The following is a 20728-nucleotide window of genomic DNA, read 5'->3' as shown; positions in this document are numbered from 1 at the left end:
TGCATCTGGCGAGCCAGCGCAGCACACGGAACGCCGTTTACCTTCCCGCTGGTAAGCGGTCCCTATTTATCTACTTGCACCCGAGGGTGCTTTCGAACTGCTAGGTTGGCAGGCGCTGGGACCGAGCAGCGGGAGCGCACCCCGTCTCGGGGATTCGAACCGCCGACCTTTCGATCGGCAAGCCCTAGGCGCTGAGGCTTTTACCCACAGCGCCACCCGCATCCCCTTTTCTCATTAGTTGCTTGAAATTAACCAACAGTTCTTCTGATGGCAATGGAGTTAAGCAACGTGGAGGAGATAATATTTTTTTGGATCAAAGCCAAACCAAGCACATGGAAATGAGGCAACAGCATTATGTTCCAGTAAATGGCATTTAATACCTGCTATACCAGCATAAGGGCTGTTCTGTTTAAAATCGGATGCTGGTGAGTGTGGTTGGACCTGCCTTGAATCAATATTTTCCTGTTTTGATCCATGCTAAAGGTTTCAGTGAGCCTGCAACTGGGAATGGTTGACTAATGACATATTAGCCATTTGAGCCCTGAAAAGCACTGTGGTCTTGGATGGCAACCCTGCTCAAAGGCCCTTTTGGACAAGATCATATTGCTTCATCTTCCGCCCAGGGACCTTTAAAATTCTCAATATCAATATGTTCAGGCTGATTTATCTGCTGTATGTAACCCACTAGGCTTGCTGCTTCATGGTTCCAGTCTGCTGTTCCTGGTTATAGTTTGTGTGCTGGATATCACTTCCTCTCTGGTCTTGAGCCAACTCTCACCACAGCATCCACATTTACATTTGACTTTCACCTTGCTCCCTGTTGCCTGATCATCTGATCCAGACGCCCTATGTGCTTCACACACGATGCACCATTAACCTGTTGATGCTTCAGTTACAGATGACGAATACACTCTGCTTGGGTATAATGGCTTCTCCCGTGTGGGAACAAGACTTGATATTCCAAGAAGCCGGTTAAAATGTAACCTCAGAACTTTCAGTTGCAGGAGAATGAGGGGTGTGGCAGAACATGCCTAAGGGAGTGCTTTAAATATGCTTTCGTTTTTTATTTGATATTTGATAATTGAAATGAATACAGGAAGAAATAATTGGCAGTTTTGTGAAACGTTGTATATGCCTTAGAGTTTTGGTAGCAGTGAAAGGACTTTTGGGTTAACGTTTCCAGGAATGCTGTTACTCAAGCATAGCCTTATTGCACTGCTTCCTTATCTATTGTTTTTACCAGTGTCAAACTTTTTATATACAAGGAAGTTGGGTGATTATCCATTACAGCCTGCTTTGGTTACAAAGGTGTGTCGTTGTGGATAGGTTAAAGTGCAGGCACTAGCAAGCCCTATGTATAAGGGACAATCCCAATTTAATGACAATTGTGCCCAGGGGGTTGCTTTAATTTTTTTGCTAGAGTGAATTGATAAAATAACCATTCTGTAGGTTTTGATGTTAAATCTCAGTATAGGGCAGCTGCAGTCTGATACTACTGACACATGCATACATGCCAACACTTAGGAGAAGTGTTAAATTCCATTTTACATGCTGTAGCTGTTAAGATGTGAAATGCTGATTATAGGGCAATTGTGGTATTATTGGAATAGCTTTTTAGCCAATGGAGAAACAGTACTCCCCCCCCCCCAACTTTTAAATTAGTTTGGGACAGGCTATTGCAGAATAAATAGGTACAGCAGGCAGGGAAGACCTTTTTAAAACATAAAACAGTGGAGGAGTTTTGGAAATTAGCTCCACTGAGATCTTTAGGGCCATTGTTGTATACTTGCACCACTCTTTTGTTCATCTGCAAAATGTTGGAAGACATGATTTTAAGCTGCTGAAAGACAGGATGTTGGATCCAGTAACTTACAGTTCCTCTTGAGAACCTTATAATGTTTGTTGTTTTGAAGTCTGGCAAAGTAGTAATACTGTGTGCTAGGGCTGATACGTAGCTTCTGTTTTCTAGATGGGTGTTTGGTGGTGGGGAGAGGGATGGGAAAGAAGGAAGAGAGAGATTGAGATCAAGCGGCTTGCCTGAGGGCATCCAGTGTATTCACAGGTGAGCCAGCTCTTTCTTCAGCTTGTTTTCACAATTGCTTACTCAAGTTGAGTTATAAGCAGTAATGTGATACTGCTGCAAACAAGGCAAAAGGGTCCTTTGTACTGCATTGTATGTAATATTGGGGGTGGGGTGGGTGCACAGTCATCTACATAAAATTGCCTGTTGAGATGACTCATTCCATGCCGTATCCTGTGATCAGTTGTTATTCAGCACTCTTCTTCCTGGGTGCTGTTTTTTAGTTTCTTGTTTGCACCTTATTAACAAGGTAGAATTTTTTGAGCAATTTGTCTAGACAGAAGTGTCCCTCTTCCTGCCTATTGGTTTCCAGAGCTCCTGCATTCCTGCTACTTTCAAGTTTCTAGTCCTGATGACCAGGCTCATTTCAAAACCAGATGGCAGCAGTATTAAGGAAGGTGATTCTCCATCACTCCCAATTTCTGCTTTTGCTTCCCAAGAAGGGCATAGAAGCCTCCAGCCTGCTCTTCTCATATTTAGACCCTTCTTAGCATGCTGTCCCTGTAATGTGGTTGCTGACAGGCATGTGGCTTTCTGTGCTGCCACATGATAAGCCAGGATGACTTGGGGAGCTGATAGATGGAGCCAGCCGGTAACCATGTTGTGAACCACATCCCCAAATGCTCGCTTCGTTAAACGCTAGCTAGTAGAATAAACCTCGTAGATGTCCTCGGTCCTCAAACCAGCAAACTAGAGCAAGCAGAATTCCTATGAGATCATTCTCTCTAGCACACACCACACACAATACGCAAAGCAGCATTTATATTTGATAGCTCTTTTCCTCTTCCTGCAAACCATGTGGGTGTAGCTTTGTTTCTGTGCAAAGACATTCATTCATTTGCATGCTTCCTTCACACTTAAAAAAAATATTGGCTGGCTGTCCTCTTTTTAAGACCTTAGGAACCACTGGGACCTGGCTGCTGACAGAACAGAATGGAAATGCAGGCAGCTGCTTTCAAAATCCAGTACATGGCATAGATGCTGTCATGCATTAACATCCTGTTCTACTTGCGGTGGTCCTATGCAGTATTTAGGTAGATTAAGCCCATGGTCAAATGCAAATCATCCTTCTTAATACTAGCTGGCCACGTGGGAAGTTCACGTGTCTAACGATGGGAAGGCAGCCTGGAGGAGACTTAGAGCCCTTGCACCAAAGGTTAGGGAACCTGTAGCTCTGCAGGTGATGTTGGACTACAACTCCCATCAGCCCCAGCCAGTGTGGCCAGTGATCAGGGACAATAGAAGTTGTAGTCCCCGCAACATATGGAGGGCCACAGGTTACTTAGCTGTGTCTTTCCAGGAAGCAAAAATAGAGGTGGAGTCCCCAGCCACTGGGGAAAGAGTAAGGAGGAAGAATATACTTTTTTAAAAAAGTCAAAAGAAAGCAGACAAACAAAGAAGTCCACCTAAAGCTTTATGTTACAGAGCGTTTGATTTCAATATCGTGGCCTTGATGCCCCAGAGATGAGCTTTTCAGCTTAGGGGCTTAGCATGTCTCTTGAACATTCCTTCAGTTTAATTTGATGTTTCTCCACATTTTCATGGTCAGTGTCTGGAAGGTCTAAATGACAGAAAATTCCTGGGCAGAGGTTGGGCTATATATAGAGGTAGCCATTGGACATCATGTGGGATTAAGGTAATGGGAATAATGTTTTAAAAACCACTTACAAACCTGCTCCAAGGGTAAGGAGGGAGGGTAAGGTGATGACAGGCAGTAATAGGTGCCTTCCACAGCCATCTGACCATCTTGGAAGCTTGCAGAACCAATTTTCTTCCAGAGCTTGCACAGGGAGAGAAAAAGGTGCGTAACAGGTGCCATGTTTGCTTTCAAACTGTCGCCACTGCTCAGAAAATGTTATACAGCCTTAAACTGATTGGGGTCAAGGAGGTTTGAAGATGGCCATGATCTCATATGATCCTGTCTACTTGTTAAGATCTTCAGAGGAGGTTCTGCTCGTCATCCCACTTCTATTTGGTGTTAGGTTGAGAGCTGACCCTGTTGGGCAACAGAATGAAGCAACCTGCTAAATGTAGCAGTGGAGATAAAGGCAGGGATTGGTGTCTGGTGCAACAAGTTAAAGGGTTGGCCTTGGGTTTGGAGGGGGGGATTTGAGCACTGCTTCAGGCAGCAAAATGTCTTGAACCAGCAGTAGCTAAGTTGATGGTTGGTACAAGATGAGAGCTTTCAGGCTTGGCTGAACAGGTTTTTTTGGTGGTGACTAGGCTGTAATACTTCCTTGGGATGCCTGCATGTACGGTATGTTTGTTTTTCTGGCATTTTATAAACCATTGCCTTTTGGCAGGCTTTTCGTGACCCCCCCCCCCCGGCCAAATTTTGGATTGTTGTACGTTAGTTCTTGGTGTTTGTGAGTTTTATCGTTTGTTGCTTTTTCGTTATTTTGTCATTTAAAATCTTCCTGGATTTTAAGTCTGGATAAGGTGTGTTCCAGTATACAAGGGACTGGGGGATGGGAGAGAGCATCTCTCAGGATCTGAAAATTGCCTGTCCTCAAGGCAAAGTGTAGCAAGTTCAGGCATCCAGTCAAGTCTCTTGCCTTGATAGGTGAAAATGATGGAGCTTCTCCACTGGCTACCTTGACATACTTAGTTTTGACTCTCCTGCAAATGCCATCTTTGCTGACTGGGTGCTGGTATTAAGGTCCATAACGAGTTAGAAAAATTGCAATGTTTGTCATTGGTAATGCCATGGGCGTTCTTCATTTCAGTAGATGCTCATGATGCTTCTGCAACCTCATTCCAGATGGCCCACTGAAATTTACAGCACCAAGTAGCTGGGGAAAGAATAACACTTCCTCAGCAATAATATATTGTGTGTTGAATGTGAGGAAAAGGCAGTATCCTAAATGGAAGCATTTCTTTGAATGATGTTATTTGGACGCCATCATTTGGGTAGGTTAGTCTTGAACATTCATTTGTGGTTTTAGGCTGAACGTTCTTCTTTAGCCCTAGCTCGAGTTGGGGTCATGGTGGTACATGAGCTCTGAGGTATCTTTTCTGCAGCTACTTTTAGAAGTCAGCTAACTTAAACCAGTACATGACTTGTTTGAAACAGGTGTCTGACTGTGGTGGAAAGAGAAGGTCGGGTAATAGATTTGGGAGATAGATGAATGGAGTACTGAGCATCCGACACACAATTGTGCTTGTCAGTATTCTAGTGCTAGTCTTGCTGCTTTGCAGAATTTGAGTGGATGAAAGGGAATGCCAGGAGAGGGATCTGTGAGGGCAGCCCCAACAATTGCTCTTGAGCAGCATCCTTCTGTGTTCAAATGCTTCAAATGGAAATGTAGCACTACATTGAATTCTCCCTTCTGAAGCTTATGGAGAACACACAGTCTGCCCTTTTACATGGATCCTGTTCTTAGACGTATGGATCAGCCTAGAGGGACTAGAAGAATCCACACGGATGAAAAACAGATCCTGTGAGAGGAAACCAGGTTTTGTTGATATTTTCTGCTGCTCCTCTTTCTCTTTTTGGGTTCAGAGCAGGGATGGGGAACATCAGAACTAGGGTCTGAATTATGGCCTGAATTACAGGTATCTCTGTCTGTCCCCCAGCCTCTTCTTAGTCCACGTCGCCTATCCCTAGGCTACAGCACTCTGGCTCTGCTTTGTGCCCCCCATGAGTGCTTTTGCCTGGCTGGAATGTAACATGGAACTATGATAATGTCTCTTGTTTGTGTTGGTGGTAGTTAGAGAGATGTGTGTAGGGTATTAGTGTATGTAGAAACTTCTGGTTTTTACTGTACAAAGATAAGTTTTGTTGCTCTACTCTCTTTTGCTTCTGGCCCTGCCCAACAGGTGGGATGTGGAAAGTTGTCCCCAGAAGGTTGCCCAGGTGGGAATGAGGCCCTGGGACTGAAAAGGTTCTCTCGCCTCTGGTTAGAGAGTATAAGAGCCCTTTGCAGAAAGGATCCCAGCAACAGTCTTGGAATACCATTTTTGGACCTTGGTCTATATTTCCTCCTCCTATTCCTAAAATGCACCCAGCTAGAACATTTTAAGGAGTTCAGAGGTCTTTTTGATGGACTTTTGAATCCTGCACTGCACTGCCTTTCTGTTCACTTTGGAGTGGGCTTTTTTATATCACAGAGGCATTTATTTATTTTTGGCAGAGATTGAAATCCCCCCCCCCCCCCGCATAGTGTCAGGGTTCAGGTTGGGCTGTGCTCAGCCATCCTGCTTGTTCCCTCCTACTGCTGGGCTGTTCTCCAAGCTGCCAGTCTCACCCCTTGTAGAAGGAAGCATTGGGTGGCCCTGACTGCAGTAAGAGGATAAAGCTATGGTGGTTACAATTGCTTTCTCTCTTCTAGCTGAGGACCTGTAAAGAACAGAAGAGACCCCAAATCCAGTAGTTCAGAGAGCTGTTGTACAGAGGTTTCAGGTGTTTCCTCCCTAAGCGATACAATGTTGGCCATTTCTCCATCTCTCTCTTTCTGTCCCCTGCACCTCTACACATTTTCTAATAAACAGACAGGGAAATCTAGTGTCTGCATTGGCAACAACTGAAACACATGTTCAGATGTTCTCTTGAGTCTGTTATTTATATTAGCCATATAAGCATTCGCATACGTTGCTTTCACCTTTGTACATAGGAATGGAGTGCTTTATGATTTCTTAACATATTTGTAGAGGTCGTTTTTCTTGCAGGAGTGTTTGGGTTTGTTTGGTTTGTTTGTCTTTAATTGTAACATTTTAACATTAAAATAAAGCAGAATGAAAAGGTGCATGAGAGTGATCCATATATTCAATAATATTCATAATTACTGCTAACCTAATTAAAGCCTGCGTCAACAAATTTTCAACGCCTTTCGGTGTTATTTGCATTATAATAATGAACTGGCTAATTTGAGTCTCTGCTGTCTCTGGCTTCCTGAATCCTCCAATTCTACTATGCAGGCTGGATGATGGCAGAAGCTCTGTGTAGAGTGTGTCATAATATAATTAATAGGGCACAAGTAGTTGTTTTCAGTGTAGTGATGGATATTGTATATTTCCCTTCTTCCTTGCTCTGTGGTTTTCTGCACCTCTCTTGAAGTCTCCCATAGCTACAAATGCACAGTTTCCTGGTTTGTGATCATATGAACATGATCTTATGTGATCATAAGAACATAGCAAGAACCTGCTGGATCAGACCAGTGACCCATCCAGTACATCATCCTGTTCTCATAGTGTCCATGGGACCACTATGGGAAACTTGCAAGCAGGACATGAGTGCAACAGCACTCTGCCCACCTGCAATTCCCATCAGCTGGTATTCAGAGGCATACTGTCTCTGACAGTGGAGGCAGAACACAGCTATTGTGGCTAGTGGCCATTGATAGCTTTATCCTACATTGATTTGTCTCATCCTCTTTTAAAGCAATCAAAGTTGGTGGCCAACTCTACTAACTGTGGGAGTGAATTCCATAATTTAACTATGCACTGTGTGAGGAAGTACTTCCTTTGTCTGTCCTGAATCCTCTGTGCTGTAGGACTGCAGTGGGCAACCTCAGCAGAAAAATGGTTTTCCACCGCTGTCCTACAGCATTTGTCTCTTGGAGCAAGCAGGGTACCTGAAAGACTGAGATAGGAAATGAAGTTTCTGATCTAGCTCTGTGGAATGGTAAACACCGTGATCTCAACCAGTGTCTGTCCAAGCACCTCTGATTTTAAATGAAACAAAACAAAACAAAAAAAGCTTACATGATACAAACATGTTAAGCTTACCATGCCCACATATCTAGCCTTGCAGACGTTCTCCTGTTGTGAATGGCAGAGAGCAGAGAAGCAAAAGCTGTTAGGAGCCCATCCTACTCTCGAGTAGGACCCTGGCAGAGACACATGCCAACTGGCATGTTCTCTCCCTCCTGGACGATCGTTCGGGAGTTTCAAAAGCTTTCTTCTGCCTGAACATCACAGCGACTGATGCCAACAGACATCGGCACACTTAGGGATCCGCAGAGTGTTCGCTGTTTGCGTAACAGAACCCAGCAACTCAGCATTTTGGCTAATCTACTTTATTTACATATAAACATACATGGAGCACTGCAACATGGCTCCCTCTCTCTCTAGCATCAGGCAGCAAAGAGAGAGAACAAAGGACAATAGTCCCACTTCATGGAACACAGTAACACAAACATCTTGTCTCCGTCACTTCCCACACTGTGGAGTCGAAACATGCACCGTCATGTGATAGACAACAATCCTATGACTGCAATCACGGAGCAGGAATCTTAACAAAAGCCTGGCTCTGTTTTTGTGCTGATTAATGATAATCTAGTAATGTTCATCACCCTGCAAACCCTAGCTTAATGAAAGCTGGTGGCATGAAGGGAGGCTATTTTTTGCTAACAGGCATGTGGGAGAGCATTTTTAGAGCTGGCAAAAAAACAGCAAAACAGAAAGCAATGATTGTTATCTGATTTGAAATACATTCTGAGTTGTCAAATAGAAATGACTCTTCCTTCTTTGCGTGGGTTCCTTCCAGCATCTGTCGGACTTGCATAACTCATAACTAAATGTGTGTGTAGCCTCCAACCAACAGTAATGAGGTTGTGGAAATCTCCTGGATAGATTCCTTTCCTTCCCCAGCCTCTGCTGCTTTTTGTTTTGTTTCTCCTCTTAGAAAACAGCTAAACCTCATAAATTGCTGTCTCTGAGGGTGGCCACCTGCAGCTTTCCTTCTCCCCTGGAGCCGAATTTGAGCCAAGGTGACTTGCACTAATTGGCATGGGTGGGGTGGAATCAGGGAGCAAGCAGGGAGCTTTGTCCTCAGCCTTTCGCCTTTGGCAGGTACCCGTTTAAAATTAGAAACCTCCCATAAACAGTGCCATCTGCTGCCACCCCAACAGGCTTCCTTTTATAGCCTTTTCAGTGGTGTTTGGGAGTACCTCCTACTTCAGATATAAAAGCACAACCGTGTTGTATCGGTAATGTGTAGCACCGGGGAAGTGGCTAAGGATGGGTAGGCTTGAGGGGGGTTTAAATCCACACACATTTATGCAATAAAGGAGAAAAGTAGGTGTGTGCACTGCAGAATCCCATAGGCCTCATATACCCTAGGAGAGAAGGTAGTTCAGGACTGAACTAAAGTACAGACTTTTTGTCCCCAACCTCAAGCCCATCAAGAAAGAGGCAGCCCAGAGAACATATTCTTGACTATCATGAATTCACCGGAAATGGTTGGAAAGCAAACAGTTGCTTTCCAACCATTTACAGTGAATTCATGATAGTCAAGAATGTGCTCTCTGGGCTGCCTCTTCCTTTCTGGAAGCAGCTGCAACCACAAATACCCATCTTGGGTTCATATTAGCAGGCAGAGAGAAAACTGAACTCCCCAAGGGATTTCAGTCCCACCATTTAATTGGGAAAGCATTGACTGTTGGGCAAGTCTGAATGTCTCCATGCCACTGGTGATGTAGACCAGCCAGTTGGGGCAGCTGCCATGTTTGAGAGAATCCTAGGCAAGGTGCCTTCTGGCAGCCCCTGGAAGGGACAGGTGTTGGCAGACAGGCAGCACCAGGGACAGTGCTTGTGAAGAAAAGGGCTGGGCGAGGCTGTTGAAGCCAGTTGCTGCACCTTCATTATCTCTCATGGCCCTGGGCCCTACCTGTGATGGGATAAGGTGCTGAGGATAATGAAGATGGCAGTATCTGTCTCATCTGGTGGTTCTCTTCACAGCACTGGTGCATTAACTTTATTTCTTTTTAAAAGGGATAGCAGTATTGTTCGTGGTGTCACACCAGGTGCAGATGCATCAGCCCCACGTGGTGCTGATGCCAGCATGGTGATTAGTCCTCAAAAGGTAGAAATGGCTTGTGAAAAGCCAATTATGAGTAGACATTGTGCCCCTGAGCTTAGGGGAAACTTTTGCTTAGCAAAAGGCCAATGAGTCTCTCAAATGGGCAGTTTTAGGAAGTGGGTAGAAAGGGAGAGAAGTGAACTTTGGCTCCCTCCTCAGTAAACTTTGGAACAAAAATGGAAAGCAGTAAAAGATAAGATGGCCAGAGCTATGATTCGGGGTGGCTATAAACCCAGTATTCCCATGGGCTCCACTGGAAAGGAGGAAAAATTGTATTAGGGATTAATTCAGATTTTGTGTTTCATGTCAATTATTTACTGGATGACGGTCCTGTCTCTGACATGTTTTTCACCCTATTGTTTTATTTTCTTACGCCACAAATGCAAACAACACAATGAGCAAAATGACTCATAATAAGAACAAAGAAGCATAGAAAGCTGCCTTATAATGAATCAGGTTACTGGTTCACCCAGCTCCTTGTTGTCTATACCAACTGGCAGCTGCTCTCCAGTATTCCAAACAGATTCTCTTCCAGCCCTTCTTGGAGATGCTGGCAACTGAACATGGAACCTTCTGCATGCAAAGCAGGTGCTCTACCATTGACCTATGGTTTCTCTAAATGGGCAAAATTTGCACTCCCTGATCCATTTGTACCATGTATCCATGATGCAAGGCAGCTCCAATCAAATAGCTTTTGGCAAAGTCTGGAGAACTGAGACCTTACAGGTGCCTCCAATCAGCCTGCTCCTCCAAAATTCTTCTCTGTCTGAGGAGTGTGAATTCTTAAATGGCTTGCCGCAGATGGTCTCTCTTGCCTGGCATACTTGTGCCAATGAGCAGGCATGTGTGGAGCAGGAGGTATTTGGTTCTTCAGGTGAATTGGGCTCAGGGAGAAGTGCCTGCTAAGCTCCTGACTTGGGTTCCACATGCTCTTTTCCATTAGCCTCTGGTTCAGAATCCAGAGCCTGGTTCCATTTCTTATCACCAGTGTTATTAACATGAAACCACTGGGTGCGATCATTAGTTGATTTGGGGTGAGGTTGATCTGTATGCTGATGACACTCATTGCTACTTCTCCATAACATCTGAATCAGAAGAGGCTGTGCAGTCCCTGGGCCACTGCCTGGGCACAGTGGTGAGATGGATAAGGGAGAACAAGCTGAGCCTGAATCCTGGCAAGGCAGAGGCACTTTGGGTAAGCGTCTCCCGTGTCTGAGAAACCAGCCAATTGCCTACCCTGAATGGGGATGCACTCCCCCTGAAGGATCAGGTTGGCAGTTTGGGGGTGCTTCTTGTTTTAGAGCATGTGCTTCTTGTTTTAGAGCAATGATACAGTTCCCATGTCTTGCTTATGGATGTATGCAAACATCTGAAACAAGCCCACTAGTAAAAAGGCAATCTGCTTTTCTTGTGAGGTTCCTTGCCTGTATGCATAAGATTTATTAGATTCTGCAAAACAGCTATGTCATAGTATTTGCAAGCCTATTATGTAATCGTAAAACTTGCACATTCTTCCAGTTCTGAGCTATTCATAATTTCTCACCTTTCAGCTTGTGAATTATAAATGCTTTATTGTTGGAAAAACTCCACTTTGTTCCATGTGTCATTTAATTCCATGGCACAACCGGCACAGTTAGTATTACACCCCACCTCCATATGGGTTCAGTGGGATATTCTGGCCTAACATTACCATTTCTGATGAAATTTAAACCCTAGCACAGACTGTGCAGTTATGCATATCAAAGTGTCTCTGCTTCTATCTCCATCCGACTCCATTCCAATTCACCTGCATAAAGAAGCACATTGAGGTCCTCTGTTAAGAGGCTGCATGTATTCCTAGATATGAAGCATACTCCTCTTTCTGTAGAAGCTCCATATTTCCTGTGGATATGATAATGTAACTCTGCTGAACAGGAGTACTGAACACAGCTGATAGCTACAATGCTATTATGTTCACTGCACATTGTGTGATTATAGCTAGAACGTCTGCCCTCCATACTAGATGCTTTCCACAGTGTGTAGGTTCAAAATGAAAGATCTTTGTATGTGGTAAAGGGAAGTTTGCAAAAGCTTATGGAAACTCTTTCTTTTATGGAAACTCATTTTTCAATGTAGCCCTTTTCACTTATGGGTGTTGAAGATTTCTTCCCAGTGGAAATCTGTTCGGCTTCCTCCTAAAAATGTCTAGGGCAGAGGTGGCAGACTTGTGAGATGGTGTAGTAAATGGTACTTTTCAGACTCCTGGAAGTGAACTGCATGTTAGAATGCCACCCCAGACTTTTGTTGCAGTCCAAAAAAATAGGGGTCGTCTTATACATGGGGGCGTGTTATACACGGAAAAATACAGTACGTACTACTTTTAGAGAAGCCTTTGTCTATCTTTCTGGTGTCCTAGCACTGTAGCTGCTTGGTGAGGAAAGGGTAGGTGAGAAATATGAGGTTTCTTTCTATCTAAAAAGACAGATTTATAGCATTGGAAGGGACTCAGAGTCCCTGTAATCCAACCGTAAGCTGCAAGGTAGAAAAATCCATATAATCATCACGAGTCCCTCTGATCCAGATCATCAAAACACTGCAAGCAACATTTATTGAAAAGTTCTGTATTTTTTGCATGCAGAACTTTAAATTATTTTGGCACAGATATATGAACATGAATTGAGAGTACTGATAACAAAGGAACTGAACTGAACAGAACACATCCTTGTCTTGTACTTTCTCTTTTAGCAAGAGTATTCACCTACTAAACTTGTGACTTTCTTTTTAACCAGTAAAAGGAGGCATTTGCTGACTACTCCACAGCTTGCCTTGTTCTTCAACACATTGCTGTAACACATTTTAATTAATACAGCATATGTCTCTGAACAACTGCTGTCGAGAAACACTCTTGCGTGTGATTTATTCTAGTGATTGTGTGCCTGAGATGATGTGCTTGCGTGCCTATGTGCTGATTATGTTAGCTGACATCATGCTGATATTGGGGTATTGGCACGCTCTGCAAAGATCACATGAGGATGGTTCTGGATTATTGCCACATTCCGTAAGGAAATTTTCTGTCTCTTATATACAGAATCAACATTTAGCCTTGGAGAGGTCAGATTTCATTAGTGGATGCACACATTTGGTGTTTGAATGTTGCAGGTATCGTGTTTGATAGTGCCTCCAATGTGCTTGCATGGAAAGAAGGCAGAATTGTGTTGGCCATATTGATAATGTGGATAGTAGAGATGGTTTTCCTCTGCTACAAGTCTTATGGGGTTAAAATGTCTTTGTTGATTTTGATTTGAGAAATAATGTAGCATTCTGAAACAGCATGTTAAAATCTTGCTTGCTATTTTTTGTGCATAATCAAATGTTTAAAAACAAAAGTAAAATATTTAAAATTCCAAAATCTTTTGAATGCTTTTTTTTTTTAATTGTTAGAAGACAATGAAGAAGTAAACATGGGGAATAACTATTCCAGTTCTTAGGCATGCTTCAACCTTTTGGTCTTCAGTGGCATATAAATATCAATTATCTGATTAGCTGTTCTAGGATTGTCTAAATTGGAAGTCACGTTCTTGAAACAAAAGTATCACATCCTCATTCTTCTGGGTATGGATCTTAATTGCAATCCTCCCTCAGGTAAACATAGCGTGGCTGGGATGCATATGGTTACTTGCCATAGTTCTAATCAGGTGTTCAGAACCCGCAGGAACTCATGAAGCTAGCAACATCCCATTTATGATGATTCATGATCTGCTCAGTCTTAATGTGGGGGCGGGAGGCACCCTCTATGCAGCTAGGGTTTCCAGCATGGGTCTGGGAACATTAATTTAGCAAATCTTTGCTGTTTCCTACTTAAGCCCGGTAAGTTAGTCAGTACCTGCGGTGATCAGGCTATAGCTTATTGCAGAAGTGACTACTGTAGATCCAGTACATTGTACTGTACATGCTGAGATTGGAGCTAATTTTTAATTTATATTTTTGAACTTTTTGAACTTCTTTCTGAGAGGAAGAAGCTGTGTTATTGAATATATGTGTTGGACAAGGAGTGCAAGTGGAAATGTGTTTGTTATATTTATATCTTGCCTTTCCTCTGAACTCAGGACTATTATTTGCACCCAAAGCAACCTTGTTACATGTCCCAAAGCCAACTAGTGAGGTTGACAGCTAGCAGAGATTTGATATTGGGAGCCCTGCATTCAAACCTAACACTCTCTAGCGATTATACAACACAGCTTTAGAATTCTTTTGCAGCCTAATCTGAATTACGCCATGGAACGATCGCCAGTCTCCACAGCTGCTATGACATAATAGTTCAGATGGAGAATCCAAAACTTGCCATAAGCTCTCTCTGAGTGCAGTCCTCTCCTCCAAGGTTAAGCGTGTAGAGGATTGAAGCCTGTCTCAAAGGATAATATCAACCTACCTTACAAAGTGATTGTAAAGCTTATTGAGATAATGTATGCCAAGAGCTTTGCTATATCAGTTCTAAATACTGTACTAAAAATGCCAATTATTAAAAGAGGATTAGTAACTAGTATAGAATATTGAGCTACATGGTAATTTTTAACAGGAGTTTGCAGATCAAGCCCTGCCCTGAAATTGATCTTCGATGAAATAAACAACTGTTACTTATATGAGTTTGAATTAAACCACTGATGTTGCAAGGCATAAAAATGCAAAATATCCTCATTTAAGCACTTTCCTTGTTGTGTTAGGAGTTTTAGTGCCTTGCATAAAATGTAGGAAGATGGAGAATAAATCACAAATAGCATCTTGTTCTCTCCACCAAACATTTCGGCCCAAATGTTTAATACATGGCATTTAATGATGCAGAAGGAATTGCTAACCTAAGTAGCAATGCTGCGCCTGCTGTAGCAGCGCAACGTCCAGAGTGTGAACGCATCCCTGGAGAATCCAGTTGTGTGAATGTTTAGCCAGTTGTTAGTAGCCCTGGGATTTAATGAGAGCAACTTTTGAAGCTTGGGAAGGGAAAACAGTCTTTGCCTTTTAAAGGATCTTGTCACGACTCTGATGTGAATGACTATGCAGAGGCCCAAGACAATTTCCCATATGCGACACATTAGCTGGCAATTGGCGGTTGATTGCCTGAAATGAAGCAGAAGGGAAATCTGAAATATAGACTAAAAAAAGAGAGAGTTCTGTGGCAAATATTAAAGGTGCAGAATTGGGAATGGTAGTGCTAAAACCATGGCTTTAACGCCATGGTTAAAGCCATGGTTTTCCCAGTAGTGATGTATGGAAGTGAGAGCTGGACCATAAAGAAGGCTGATCGCCGAAGAATTGATGCTTTTGAATTATGGTGCTGGAGGAGACTCTTGAGAGTCCCATGGACTGCAAGAAGATCAAACGCATCCATTCTTAAGGAAATCAGCCCTGAGTGAGCATTGGAAGGACAGATCGTGAAGCTGAGGCTCCAGTACTTTGGCCACCTCATGAGAAGAGAAGACTCCCTGGAGAAGACATTGATGCTGGGAAAGATGGAGGGCACAAGCAGAAGGGGGCGACAGAGGACGAGATGGTTGGATAGTGTTTTCGAGGTTACCAGCATGAGTTTGACCAAACTGCGGGAGGCAGTGGAGGACAGAGGTGCCTGGCGTGCTCTGGTCCATGGGGTCACGAAGAGTCGGACATGACTAAACGACTAAACAACAACAACAGTGCTAAAAAGGAGTGGAAGGATGAAGAGGGGATATAGAGTTCAGTGGGAGGCTTGAGGCACAAGTCAACATGCAGTAATGGTGGGCAGTAGAAACCAAACTTAAGAGATGGTGGGTAGCCAAGCAAAAGCAACCAGCTTTATTTTGTGTCTTCCAAGTTCTGGGAATGCTTAAAAGCCAAAACCAGAGAACCTAGACTGTTGTGGTTAAGCAGATTCTGATACATCTACATGCTTGGTTTGTCTTTATCGTTTTGGATAGTTGAGGTTATTTATTTTTTTTAAATGTAACAACAATAGCATCTAAAGGAAGAAGCATACACAATATATATAGCTTGGTAAATGGCAGATCCAAATGCTCAGAGCACCAATAGCACCAGAGACTGTGGAAGCAGGAGGAGCAATGTGATTTTGAGGGCTTTGCAGACCTTTTTGCCACACTTTCCATTTACAAGGTGAGCAACACACGAAGGAGGCTTGAGTTAGTGGTAAATCTTGGGGATAAATTTTATGAGCTATGAATTCTTTTAGCACTATTAAGAAGTAATTTATTATTACAATTATTGTTTTTTAAAAGCTTCTATTTTGCATTTCAGGAATCCCTCTGTGGCCTCCAGTGACACTCAGCAGGAAGGTTCTCCAACCATCTCAAGGTTTTCTTGTAGAAAAGGGCTGTGTTGCCCAGTGGGCAGCAGCCTTTGTCAACCAGGAAGAATGAGAAGGAATGTACCCCTTTATCAGATGGTTCTTTTTGTGGTTGCTACAATGGGATATCCCTCCAGACGCTCTGCTGTAGATTTGGATGCCACACCCCGAATGACAATTGTCTATAACGGTAAAGAAGCTCTCCAGGTTTGCCTGATTTATCATGAACCACTTAGCTGGGAAGTTTGCAATGTATATGAAGAAGAGAGATCTATGTGCCTAAATGGTGATGCTTTATAGCTGCATACACCTTGGTATGCAAATCCCATTCTCTCTCCCTTTGTTATCTCCATGTTTGGATTTTGAGCGCTTATTTACATGATTTCAGCTTTCCACAGTTACTAATGTATGTATTGACAACCTCCTCTGGTGTATATTTGCACAAGAAGGCAATTACACCGACTGTGTTGGGTAACCTATACTTGCTATGAATGGTAAAGCCCACATAGTTTTACCTATTCAAAATGTTTTTCTTTGAAATTGTTTTCATGGCCAGTTATACTGAAAGTGGAGGTGGGGAGCCCTTGTTAATCCAGAGCCTCTTGATCTAGTAAACAAATCTTAGCGTGAAGCAAGTTAGCAGAGACTTTCTCCGTAAACAGGCCTTCAAATATTGCTGTGAAAGATCCCTCTATTGCACTGATAAAACCATGACAAAACTGCTGATACTGTGTAGAACAAGGGATGCCAAAGTGGTGCCCTCTTGATTTTGTTGGATTACAACTCCATCAAATTTCAGCCAGCACAGACTGTGGTTAGGGATGATGGGAGTTGTAGTCCAACAACATCTGCAGGGAACCATCTTGGCTACCTGGTGTAGAAAGAGCACAGCTTGGTGTTATAATGATGACAGTGGCATACAGGCAATTTTCACATTGTGGTATGCTTGGAACAACAAAGGAAATAATCACTTTTGAGAGGCTTCCGCCGGGCTCCTGCCCTTTCGTCCCACCTTTCTTTCCTTGCCTTCCTATTATGGAAGAGGGAGAGAGGGAAAACCTGTTTTGAAAGCCGTGTGGGAGCTGCCACTGATTATTATATGCCAGATTGGTGCTGTCAGCACTGCTGTCTTTCGCCTCAACATGCATGTCTGGTTACATCAGCATCTTGGAGCAATCTCCTCTGCTCCAGTTTCCCGGGGACCCTGAGGCACTACGAACACGTGATCACAAGTGTTTCTGAGGGTGCAGGAGAAGGGGGTCAAGAATTTCCTTCTGTTTGCCTTTGTTACCTTGCGCTCAAATCTCCTGTCTTGGGTAGCTTATCAGTTCTACAGCGGTATTCATCAATCCCACCACCAGAGTTGCTTAGTAAAGCTAAGGCTTTGTATAATCTGTGCTCCCTGCTTAATGGGAAGGGGTGTGTGAATCAGATTTAAGGGAAGCACAAATTCATGTACTTTGAATAAAAATGTTATGTAATTTATTCCAATTTCTGTGAACGCTCACAGAAGCCTGATCAGGAAGCAGGCTGATGGCTCTGCCTATAGGTGCTGAATAAGAGACTTACCGTAGTTTATGGACTGCATATTTTTGGACCATTTGTCTATGGTTCTTGCAGTTCTCATTATCTTCAGCGTTCTTCCCCTCCTTTAGTACCTCCAAGATGGTACTGGCATGCAGTGTCCTAGAGCTTAAATGATGCCAAGATATTGGAAATATTTTCATGCTGTTGCCAGAGATGGGCAACCGGGTTGTGCTGGGATGGTAATGTTTGGGCTTTGAAATTCTTGGAAAGGGTTTAAAATAGTGGAGGAACTGAAGATCATATCTAACCTGAAGATTACCTGGAGAAGGGTAAGGAAAAGCAAATGAACAGTTCCACCTATTCCATGACCACTGAGGTGTCTACTTTCTGAGTGTTCAGCAGACTATTTCCTCTGCACTTACATGCGTCCCTGCGCATCTATGCTGGTTTGTAGAAACAGTGAATGCAAAATGTTATTCTTAAGATTTCAGATTCTGAATGTGTGTGTGAGAGAGAGCACTACAATATGTAGCTTGATTTGAACTATTAAATTTGTCAGCTCAGAGAGTGCTGGTTTGCAGAAATTGCTGCTTTTCAGTTGTTGGCTGGCTACCCATAAAACATATTTTAAAGGTTTTGACGTAAGATCCATGGGTAAATTATAACAATTCAGTTAGCTATTAGTCTGGGAAGACATAGTTAAACATAGGACAGGGTCCAAACAGTTGGAAGTTCAAACTAGAAGAGATCTGAATATTGAAAAACATGGATTTAGTGCAGTGAACCATCAGGCAATCCTGCTAGTGAGTTCCCGATTTTCTAATGGCATTTAGTTAGAATTGGATGCCTCTCTAAGGAGCTGCTCTGGATGATTAACAGCCTCGTGCCCCAAAAAGAGCATGTTATTAATCTAGGATTGCTACACTGAAGATTTTTAAAAAATTGTTGTCCTAGCCCTCCTCTGAGCTGTTAGGGTTCCCTTTGACCCTTCTCAGAGGATGTGGCACTTAAGGAAACAATGAGTCCTTTTCCTTGTTAAATTTTCTAATAAAATAATGGGGGGGGGGGAAAGATATTTTAAAAGATCTTTGAAACAGAGACACTCCCACCCTGCTTCCCAATGATACAGTTGGTGATACAGGAAATGTAACATTAAGCATCCATTTCCCATGGTTTCCTTCCTTCCACCCTCCACTTTCAGCCCACTGGTGTGGTAAGTTCTGTTCCTTACATATTAAACAATTTACAGTTATCATTATTCATCAGAGATGAGCAATTGACTCTTAAAGTTGTAATGGTGTCTCTAACATGTTCCTGGCTATTGGCTATCCTTTGTTATTATTGTAACTACATGCGGCAATGGTAGTCACAATGTTGGTCATCCATCATGTGGCTGCTTAGGATAGTTATTGTACTCCAGGAGATGACAGGGATCCATCCATCCAGTGTACTGCTTGGAAACTTGTGCTTCTGCTGCTTAGGAACAAGAGGAGAAGCAAATAAGGGTTGAAGCTCTATGGAAGGAAGGAAGCACCAGGCCACAAATAATCTATGGAAACAGAATCCAGTGAACACTGGGTTCTGTATTGTTAGGAGTTGCTGACCACTGCTCCAGATGGTGAGCTGCATGAGTGCAGTTTTTCAAGGGCTTCCTGTCTCAGTGGCACTTTACTTAAATAACAAGACAACCCAAGTTCTGTTGTGCTTATGTGTTCCCTTTGATCTTGACTCTTGGCTTGTTCTCTGGCTCTTTATTATTAGGCTTGAGCTGCTAGTTTCTCGCCCAGCCCTGACAAGATTTGTAGAATGGTACAGAAGATTTGAGGAGTATCAACTGGGGGTGTTAGCGGTGGGGCTGATTTGCTCAGCTCATAGAGGAGGTGGGAACTCTGTTGTGGCTCTGGATTGAACCACCAGCTTTAGGAGCTCAGTGGCCAGCATGGGGGTGGAGTAGTGTGACTATGTTAATATTTTGCTTGGGGTGCCCTCAATAATGGTCAAGGTATTAGAATGGGCCTTCTTACCACACTACTACCTGCTGTGATAGATTGGGACAACTAAAATATGAACTGTGTTCTACTATCCGTAGTGTCCAGAGAACATTTGGGATTTCTGTGGAATGAAGTGCTGTCTAAAGGAAATACTTATCAATGGAACAGCAAGGCATTCTGTGCCAGTACTTGGATAAATGCAACTCTGAAAGCCTGTTAACATATTTCATGTGGGAGGGTGTTAGCTGATTAATGGCTTTTAAGTTCATTGTTTTTATTTAATTCAGTCTGTTAGACAAATTAAATAACTAGCTTAGCCTATTAAAGCAGACTACTCTCCCAAGCAGCCTTGCTTCACTGTATTTCCTCTGTTTGTGTCAGAGGAGCAAGGCCTACTGAGCGAGGTGCTCAGTATATGCCATTGATTCACTTCTACTCATTGTCTGAATCATGGGACTGTAGATTATTGATAGCAAGGTTACTGTTGATTAACATCTTTGACTGAAAGTTGCTGCAATTGAAATATGATAAAAAAATTAAGCTACAAATAATTCATTGCACCTCAATTATGGCCTATGACAAAGGTCTCATTTAAGATCTTATTCTCCATTCCCCCCAAAGAAGTCACATCTCCCTTTGAATATACAAAGCAGAAAATGGGTTCTGTCTGGCAGGTAGCTAGTTAATGCTGCAATAGCCCATCTCCCAACTTCCAAAAGTAGTGTGGCTGACTTTTGATTGGTTAGCCACAGCCATCAGTCAATCAATGTCCACCTGGGCCAGAAACATTTAAAAAGATGACCAATGCCAAACAGTCCTTAGTCCCTCTACCTTACCATCTATGCTGCTGTGTTAGATGACAGGCCTGTTTGGAAGTGTCTACAATAGGACAGACTTTCCTTTCCTTTTAAAGTACTGTTCTGTTTTTACCTTTGTCTTTCTCTGTTTTTTAATTCTTAATAAAGTTCCTAAGATTTGGCTGTTGGGAGTCTTGGGAGCCAAAATGTGAAGGTTCTCGTGCA

At 43.0% G+C, this 20728-nt stretch overlaps 1 protein-coding gene across 5 annotated transcripts in view; it reads left to right on the top strand.

The window, feature by feature from the left end:
* The window catches only part of SEMA4G (semaphorin 4G), a 96070-nt gene that overhangs the window by 28302 nt on the left and 47040 nt on the right, over positions 1–20728 (top strand). For all 5 annotated transcript variants that reach the window (XM_077930173.1, XM_077930176.1, XM_028730449.2 and 2 more), the window contains one exon: positions 16140–16378. In XM_077930173.1, the coding sequence (XP_077786299.1) occupies positions 16140–16378 (239 nt within the window). The remainder of the gene's footprint in view (positions 1–16139; positions 16379–20728) is intronic.

This window comes from Podarcis muralis, chromosome 6, assembly GCF_964188315.1.
Source record: "Podarcis muralis chromosome 6, rPodMur119.hap1.1, whole genome shotgun sequence".
NCBI classification, from domain to species: Eukaryota; Metazoa; Chordata; class Lepidosauria; order Squamata; family Lacertidae; genus Podarcis; species Podarcis muralis.
Note: the sequence above shows the minus strand (reverse complement) of the source record. Positions and strands in the feature narration are given on the sequence as shown.